The 9,658-nt window shown below is 45.2% G+C and overlaps 1 protein-coding gene across 1 annotated transcript; it reads left to right on the top strand.

Moving 5' to 3' along the window:
• Nucleotides 1-1,519: 1,519 nt before the first annotated feature.
• On the top strand, nucleotides 1,520-8,969 carry ctsl.1 (cathepsin L.1). Its single transcript, XM_035385209.1, has 8 exons — nucleotides 1,520-1,650; nucleotides 2,122-2,222; nucleotides 4,551-4,693; nucleotides 5,002-5,202; nucleotides 5,643-5,834; nucleotides 6,662-6,827; nucleotides 7,332-7,437; nucleotides 8,856-8,969. The coding sequence occupies exons 2-8, from the start codon at nucleotides 2,123-2,125 to the stop codon at nucleotides 8,953-8,955; spliced, it is 1,008 nt and encodes a 335-aa protein (XP_035241100.1). The 5' UTR covers nucleotides 1,520-1,650; nucleotide 2,122; the 3' UTR covers nucleotides 8,956-8,969.
• The last annotated feature ends 689 nt before the right edge of the window (nucleotides 8,970-9,658 follow it).

The raw sequence follows: 9,658 nt of genomic DNA, 5'->3' as shown, positions 1-9,658 counted from the left end.
TTTCAAAACCACCACCAGGGCCCATTTTTCTTCAAACCAATCTCTTCCCAGAAAAAGAAAGTGACTAAGACAGAGAGAGAGCAAAGACTTATTATAGTTCATTGACATTTTGTATGCTTTGTATTTATGTATGTTCTAGATGTAGAATTTTATTTCTGTGTTCTGAATTTTATATTTTTTCTGTTTATTGTAGTTAAATTGTTATTGCCTGTCCGTTATGTTTGTCACGTGAGTGTATGCTTTGGCAATGTAAGTGTACCCTTGCCATGCCAATAAAGCTTATTTAATTGAATTGAATTGAATTGAACTGAGCAAAGACTTCTACAGAAAAAGCAAAAAGTTCAACACATAAAAAAGCGTAACTTCCTGAAAGAGGAAGTTTGGCCTAGTTTTAAGGCAGCTACAACAGGAAATGCTGTCTAGTATACAGATGCTACCATTTGCTGAGCTGGGGGTGTGGGGGGTGCCTGGTCCAAAACTTGACATATTTATTTGATTTGATAACTCGGGGGAGGATGTGAACCCACAACCTTGCGGTGAACACTGTAAACTGGCAATGGTTTGCGAGTGTGAAGGCCCCCCCATGCAGTGCGATGCTGTCATCTGTTCTCACTACCACACACAGAGGCTCCCCCACCACCGTTCACACCAGCACTGCCCGCCTGGCAAACCCCAGGAGACAAACGCCGCCCGGCAAAAACGTGATCACAAAATTAATAATTGAAAATAATTCTTAGATACATCAGAAAATGATGGCAATATCCGGAAATCCATCCGCACGGTGTCAGCGTATCTCCTGGTAGTAGCAGAACAATATCAGCATAATAAATAATAATAAAATAATGTGTAATATTCTAACAGAACGTCTGCTTTGTGCACATGCACAGTAATCCTCATGCGTGCGCTGCTTACATACCGTGCGTGGAAGAAAATGTTTTGGCCCCTTTTTTGCACGATTATTTAAAAAAAAAAAAAAAAAAAGACGATCAACGCCCTGCGTCGGGTCTGGAGCGCCTCTCCGCCCTCGCGCTTTTTACGAGAAGAGCGAGTCAACGCGCCGTGGGAAAATGAAACTGAAGCATGTGACGGGCTGAAGGGGAAATGCCGAACTGCGCCGCGAGCCGCGCGCGACCGGTCAGTCGCCGATTTTCGGTGGAAACGAAGCGCCTTCCGTATTTTCACTAACGCGTGTTAGTCATTGCCCGCAGCTGGCCGTACAGCTGGAACCTGAATTCTCAGCACTAAGCCTTTGAATCAGAGTTATTACTGTAAACTGAACTCTTGACTTCGTCTTTTTTTTTAGCAAGGGGTCAGCAGCTCACAACCACCTCTCAACTCAGATTGCAAAATGCAAATTTTTGTTTCTTCTCGTTCTTGCATTACTTCCCCACGTAAGATCCATAATCATACACTCGTGCTCTCTCTCTCTTTCTCTGTTTCTATTGGTGCCTATGTGTTTATGCCTTTATGACAGGCACCTGACCAGAGCCTACCGTGGCCTTTATATAGGCCGAGAGAACCACAGTCTCAGTGTGGCGCAGTCTGCTGTTCTCTGAAGACGCACGCTCGCTCTCTGCTCCTCTCTCTCTCTCGCTCTCTTGCTCTCTCCCTCTCTCTCTCTCGCTCAGAAGCTCAGAACTGCACTGACAGGTGAGGTGCGGTCCCAGCACAGGGCTTCCTGTCTTAGAAGGAAAAAAAAAAATCTGCTCTCTAATTCACAGACCACAGGAGGAAGAGAAAAGAAAGAGGGGGAGAGAAAGCGAGACGGAGGGAGAGGGAGAGAGAGAGATAGAGTGACAGAGAGAGAGAGAGAGCAAGAGAGAGAAAGAAAGAGGGGGAGAGAGACAGAGAGGAGAGAGAGAGACAGAGCAACAGAGTGACAGAGAGAGCGAGAGCAAGAGAGAGAGAGGTAGAGCAACAGAGTGACAGAGAGAGAAAGAGAGAGAGATGGAGAGCAACAGAGTGACAGAGAGAGAGGGAGAGTAACAGAGTGACAGAGAGAGAGGGAGAGAGAGAGAGAGGGAGAGTGACAGAGTGACAGAGTGAAGGGAGTGTTGCCGGGGTCTGGTTGTTGAGCTGCCTTTTCTCACAGGGTGCTCTTGCTTTGCGTATCTTTCGCAGGATGAAGCTGTTGGTCCTGGCGGCTGCCCTGCTGGCCGTAGCCAGCGCCGCCACCATATCCCTGGAGGACCTGGAGTTCCACGCCTGGAAACTCAAATTCGGTAAGGATACGGGGCAAAAAAAACAAAAACAAATCAGCTGTGCCGTGGGCTCGAGCAGTGGTCCCCAAAAGAGTGGGCTGGGCCTCTTTGCGGGTCTTATTTGGGATTTAGGTGGGTCATGAGAAACACATTATAGGATGCGTTCACGTCCTGGCTTTTTTTCATGTATGTTTTATGTGCAGTGATGGAGAATTTTTGGTACTTTAAAGGTTTCTAATTCCTAAGCTGGCTTTACAATGGATGGTACAGGGGCATATGGAAATTTGTATAGTGCACAGTAACGTCATGAGGCTGTACAAATGCAGATTAATTTTACGGTGATGATTCAAAATTCTAAACATAGACATCAGTTTTTTTACATCGTGCCAACGCTTAATTGCTTGAATGCAATGGTCGAAGGTTAACTGTATGCAGCGTAAGAAAAAGTTTAACAGAAGTTAAGATACAATGGGCCTCATTCACAAAACACGAGCACGGTCACATTTGATCGTAAACTGTGAGTAAGAATGTTTCCACAATCGTTTCATCATTCGTAATTTTTTTGGCTGGACCGCAAACGCGAATGTCTGTGACTGGCTGACTGACTGACTGAGTGATAGAGTTACACCGCACATGTCTGTGATGTCGGCCGGTTCGGTCCAGCCGTATACTAGGTTTTAACGTGGTCTTGTTCTGACCTGTATTTGTTTCTGGCTGTTTCCTCGTGCTAATAACGTAAACAGGATTGCGCATAACATTTACAAACAGCCGGCATTCATCATCGCATACACCTGGGATACGCACAAAAACAGAGGTCTGTGTCACAAATCCCATATTGGTTTTTCGTAGGAACATTTTTAAGAACAAATGTAAGAATAATTTAAGAAAAGTTTTGTGAATGAAGCCCAAAGTCTTTTTTTAAATTTATATAAAATTGGGTAACGTATTTCAGTTCAAGCCCTGTAAAAATAATGTCACTGCACAAGCTGTTTTTGGAGTTACCTGCAGAGTACTTTGTTGCATTATACAAACCTCTGTCCAGGGTGTATTCCTGCGTCTCGCCTAGTCCATGTAGGGATAGGCATATTTACCTTACCGCAATCATTTAGCATATATGGCGAAACAGACCTTGACATTTGTATATTTTTTTACCGTAGGCTACGTGTCAAAAATATTTATAATATAGGAAACTCTGTGGTTACACATTCTGCTAAATGCGTCAATCGTGGGGAAAAACCGGCCTGTTTGAAGTGTGCTAAATAAGTAAATATGTGGTAGAAAAAACGGAAAAGCTTTTCGCGCGATTGGGTATTCTCACCCGGGAAACGTTAGGTTTGTTCCGGAAGTACAGACACTGAGGTAGACAGTGATTGGCACGGGGGGATTCGCGGTGCTTCGCGTCACTATGAAACGCAAGCCGTTCGACTATTTGTTTTGCGATATCTATGATCACCTAAAGTAGGTCGGCCAGCGATAACAACATCATACTATACACAATTAAACTCCTGAATAAGGCACATCATAACCAACTCAATTTTCTTATTTTACATAAAAGATAGAAAATAATAAAACACGTATCTCTAAAACAACTTTAAACTGAAACGGTTACCAAGCGGCAGTGTGGTTTGGCTGTGACAAACTGTGTTTAAAAAAAAAAGAAAAAAAAAACATCCTTCCAATTACTACTGGTTAAAATTCAGTTTAAAATGTTTTATTCCTGTAGATTTTCCTCAGTCTTTCAGGGTGGTTTGACCAGGCCCTTCAGTGCCAAGTGTGCTTCTAATCTTCCCCACTTGTAACCAGGTTGTAGATCATTTAAAATGAATGTTTGCTTGAATGAATATGAGATTATGCACTCGAGACTTTCAGAAGTGCACACAGAGTTCAAGAGATGCCCTAGAGAGGTGATGATAATTCCCCAACAGCCATTGTATACCCAAGTGATTTCTGTTAGTTTTTTTTTTTTTTTTTTTTTTTAAGTAGTCCTAATACTCATTGAACGCAAATAGTTTCATTATATTCCAGCTGATTACTGTAAACCCGGAGTGAGGAAGAAATTATAAATTGAGGAACTAAGTCAAGGCGGACTTGTGGTCATACATGTAATAAAATGTATGTATCAGATGTATCGGCTGTACGTGTATACCTCTATGCACGAAGTCATGCTTACAATAACTTTAGTCACCAACTGATTTCCCGCTCAAAGTTTGCAGTTTTTTTTGTTTGTTTTTTTTAGTTCGCAACAGCGTCAATGAATAAACACTGACCTCGTGTGGCCAGAGAGGCAAATTACACCCCATATCTGACGTGTGGAAGCACCGGAGTAAATCTTTCCCTCTATCTTTCCAGAGAAGATCTACGGCTCGTCTGAAGAGGAGGCCCAGCGTAAACTCACCTGGCTCTCCAACCGCAAGCTCGTCATCGTGCACAACATGCTGGCCGATCAGGGTATCAAGTCCTACCGGCTCGGCATGACCTATTTCGCCGATATGGTGAGACATGGCGCTGCCGCCGCACGTATTTCAGAGATTCAGAGTACGGCTGATGACTGGAATTGGACAGAAATGTTAAGAACACACACACACACACACACAAACACGTGCACACACACACATTCTGAGGGCCTGATTTGAGTATCCCTTATGCAGCCAATGAAACATAAACTGCTTTTACCTCCAGGAAGGTATTCGGAGGATTTGAGCTGCCAAAATGAAGCAGGCACTTAGTACCACTTTTACTCTACTGTCGCACTGTACTGTGCTACAGCTGAACTGCACCGCGTCTGCCTCTGTGTCGCCAGGACAACCAGGAGTACCGGAACGCGGTCTTCCGCGGCTGCCTGGGTTCCTTCAACACCACCATGGCTGGCCGCAGCGGCAGTACGTTCCTCCGGCAGGCAGGGGGCGCCGATCCCCCCTCGGAGGTGGACTGGAGGCAGAAGGGCTACGTCACCGACGTCAAGGACCAGAAGCAGTGCGGTTCCTGCTGGGCCTTCAGCACGGTGAGCGACGCCGCGGTTACCGTTCGACCCACAATGCAATTCTGCACCTACAACACCTACAGCTGTTGTATGTGTGTGTGTGTGAGTGTGAGAGTGTGTGTGAGTGTGTGAGTGTGTGTGTGTGTTTGTGAGTATGCGTGTTTGTGTGAGTGTGTGTATGCGTGTGTGTGTGCGTATGTGTGTGTATTTGTGTGTGAGGGTGTGTGTATGTATGCGTATGTGTGTGAGTGTGTATGTGTCTGTGTGTATTTGTGTGTGAGTGTGTGTGTGTGCATGCATAGGTGTGTGCATGTGTATGTGTGTGCGTGTGTGTTTCTCTAACCGGGTGAATGTCTGTGTGTGTGCGTGTGTGTGTGTGTTTCTCTAACCGGGTGAATGTCTGTGTGTGTGTGTGTGTATTTCTCTAACTGGGTGAATGTCTCTGTGTGTGCGGTCCCCAGACGGGCTCCCTGGAGGGGCAGAACTTCCGTAAGACGCAGAAGCTGGTGTCGCTCAGCGAGCAGCAGCTGGTGGACTGCTCCGGGGACTTTGGCAACGAGGGGTGCGGGGGTGGGCTGATGGACTGGGCCTTCAAGTACATCATTGCCAACGGGGGCATCGACACTGAGGAGTCCTACCCCTACGAGGCCACGGTGAGCCTCGTGACTAGAACAGAGCGAAGTTTAAACTCAGAAAGCCTCCCTCTACCCCACCCTCCTAATCCTGATCACTATCCCTGATCCCTATCCCCTAATCATTAACCACAATCACTAACACTGATCACTATCCCTGATCCCTATCCCCTAATCATTAACCACAATCACTAACTCTGATCACTATCCCTGATCCCTATCCCCTAATCATTAACCACAATCGCTAACATTGATCACTAACCACAATCACTAACACTGATCACTATCCCTGATCCCTATCCCCTAATCATTAACCACAATAGCTAACACTGATCACTATCCCTGATCATTAACACTGATAACTATCCCTGATCACTAACTCTGATCACTATCCCTGATCTCAAACACTGATCACTATCCCTGATCATTAATAATGATCACTATCCCTGATCACTAACTCTGATCACTATCCCTGATCACAAACACTGATCACTATCCCTGATCACAAACACTGATCACTATCCCTGATTATTAACACTGATCACTATACCTGATCAGTAACCACGATCACTAATCCCGATCACTATCTATGATCAATAACCTCGATCACTATCCCTGATCATTAACACTGATCACTATCCCTGATCAGTAACACAGATCACTATCCCTGATCACTAACCCCAATCACTAATACTCATCACTATCCCTGATCACTAACCCCGATCACTAATACTCATCACTATCCCTGATCACTAACCCCAATCTCAACTCAGACTGTACACCCCAATCCTAACCCCCGACCCTAACCCCCACCCCCCCCACCCCCCAACCCCCCCAATCTGCTACAGGACGGAAAGTGCCGCTTCAAGCCCGACAGCATCGGCGCCACCTGCACCGGGTACGTGGACGTAAGCCCCATGGACGAGGGGGCCTTGCAGGAGGCCGTGGCCACGATCGGACCCGTGTCCGTCGCCATCGACGCCGGGCACTTCTCCTTCCAGCTCTACACGTCCGGTACCGGCGCCGCCGTTCGCTCGCCATTCGCTCGAAGGCCATGTTAGGCACACACTTGAGTTCTGATGACCAGAGCATTCCGGTTGCGTCAGCTTCATTAGTCTCATTAAAGGGCATTTGAGCTGCTTTCTGAACAAGAACCGTACCGCACCATCCTGGCCGTCGCGCGATTTGAAAACGTTCAAGAAAGAAATTCCAAAATAACCACTTGTGTACGCGCGCGTGTGTGTGTGTGCTCACTGTGTGAACTAAACTGTGTTCTTGGCTAGAAATAGCTGTACAAAATAAGTATTGTACCTTACGGAACCTGTGTTTAGCAGTTGTCTATGACCATGAAATGCACTTTTTGTACGTCGCTTTGGATAAAAGCGTCTGCCAAATAAATGTAATGTAATGTGTGTAACGGCGAACGGGAAACAGTTGTAACACTCAGGTTGTTAAAGAGTTACCGGCGCGAGGTCAGTCTGCGCGTGACTCTGAACGTGCGCGCGCGTTTGTCCGCAGGCATCTACGACGAACCCGAGTGTAGCAGCACAGACCTGGATCACGGCGTGCTGGCGGTGGGGTACGGCACGGACAAAGGGCAGGACTACTGGCTGGTGAAGAACAGGTACGCCCGCCCGGACTAGTGCATCCAAGGTATACGGGTCAACGGGGGACATCCGGGTGTTCAGCTAAATCCAGGTTCAGAGGTTAACAGGGATGTCTAGGTGTTTAGGTAAATCCAGATGTAGAGGTTAACAGGGATGTCTAGGTGTTTAGGTAAATCCAGATGTAGAGGTCAACGGGGGACATCCAGGTGTTTAGCTAAATCCAGGTTCAGAGGTTAACAGGGATGTCTAGGTGTTTAGGTAAATCCAAGTGTAGAGGTTAACAGGGATATCCAGGTGTTTAGGTAAATCCAGCTTCAGAGGTTAACAGGGATATCTAGGTGTTTAGGTAAATCCAAGTGTAGAGGTCAGCAGGGATATCCAGGTGTTTAGGTAAATCTAGGTGTAGAGGTTAACAGGGATATCCAGGTGTTTAGGTAAATCCAGGTATAGAGGTTAACAGGGATATCCAGGTGTTTAGGTAAATCCAAGTGTAGAGGTCAGCAGGGATATCCAGGTGTTTAGGTAAATCTAGGTGTAGAGGTTAACAGGGATATCCAGGTGTTTAGGTAAATCCAGGTATAGAGGTTAACAGGGATATCCAGGTGTTTAGGTAAATCCAGGTTCAGAGGGTAACAGGGATATCCAGGTGTTTAGGTAAATCTAGGTGTAGAGGTTAACAGGGATATCCAGGTGTTTAGGTAAATCCAAGTGTAGAGGTCAGCAGGGATATCCAGGTGTTTAGGTAAATCTAGGTGTAGAGGTTAACAGGGATATCCAGGTGTTTAGGTAAATCCAGGTATAGAGGTTAACAGGGATATCCAGGTGTTTAGGTAAATCCAGGTTCAGAGGTTAACAGGGATATCCAGGTGTTTAGGTAAATCCAGGTTCAGAGGTTAACAGGGATGTCTAGGTGTTTAGGTAAATCCAGATGTAGAGGTTAACAGGGATATCTAGGTGTTTAGGTAAATCCAGATGTAGAGGTTAACAGGGATATCCAGGTGTTTAGGTAAATCCAGATGTAGAGATTAACAGGGATATCCAGGTGTTAGGGCAAATCCAGGTGTAGAGGTTAACAGGGATATCCAGGTGTTTAGGTAAATCCAGGTGTAGAGGTTAACAGGGATATCCAGGTGTTTAGGTAAATCCAGGTGTAGAGGTTAACAGGGATATCCAGGTGTTTAGGTAAATCCAGTTGTAGAGGTTAACAGGGATATCCAGGTTTTTAGATTAATCCAGGTGTGCAGTGTTACTGTATGTCTCAAAAAGCCACCAGAGTTTCAAGAACAAGGGTGAGCGAAAATGGACACAGCACAACTACACCACAGTGCAATCAGGAACCCAGTGCACCAGCAATCTGGGAGCAAAAAATGCAAACAAGCAATAACGTGTGTGTGTGTCTGTGTGTCTGTGTTTGTGTGTGTGTGTGCGTGTACAGCTGGGGCCTTGACTGGGGTGACGAGGGGTACATCAAGATGTCCAGGAACAAGAACAACCAGTGTGGCATCGCCACGGCAGCCAGCTACCCTCTGGTGTGAGGGCGGGAGCAGAACTCACAATGGGCCGGTGTGTGTGACATCATCTGTGTGTGTGTAGAACCAATCAGAACGGTTGTGTGTGTGACATCATCTGTGTGTGTAGAACCAATCGGAACAGCTATCATACATGCTAATGAGGAGACTTACTATGTAATACCGTTACTACTAACTATTACAGTGTTCTGCTAATGCGGAGAATTAATATGCAATACCATCACTATTAATGATAACTGTGTTCTGCTAATGGGGATAATTAATATGTAATACCATTACTATTAACCACTACAGTGTTCTTCTAATGGTTAATGGCATCAATATTAACTATAGCTGTTCTGCTAACAGCAAATTGTGAAATTTATTACTGATAACACGATGCGGTAAAGGATGATATGGATATAATTTTTTCAATTATGGGAAAAATGCCTTTTAATTTTAGGGCAAGGGCAAATGAATAATATATATATATATATATATATATATATATATATATATATATATATATATATATATATATATATATATATGTATTTGCTTTTCACAGGCCTGGGAGTGACTGTTCCCCTCACGATTTTATTTGAAGCATAAAAATGGAAAATATGAACTGCTCCTTTTACTGAAACAATAACACAAAACACAGGAGAGATACCCCGTAATCGCCCGCATGTGACACTGTGACGTCCACGTTTTTTGTTTTCCTCCAGTG

The sequence above is a fragment of the Anguilla anguilla genome, chromosome 1 (assembly GCF_013347855.1).
Source record: "Anguilla anguilla isolate fAngAng1 chromosome 1, fAngAng1.pri, whole genome shotgun sequence".
NCBI lineage: Eukaryota > Metazoa > Chordata > Actinopteri > Anguilliformes > Anguillidae > Anguilla > Anguilla anguilla.
Note: the sequence above shows the minus strand (reverse complement) of the source record. Positions and strands in the feature narration are given on the sequence as shown.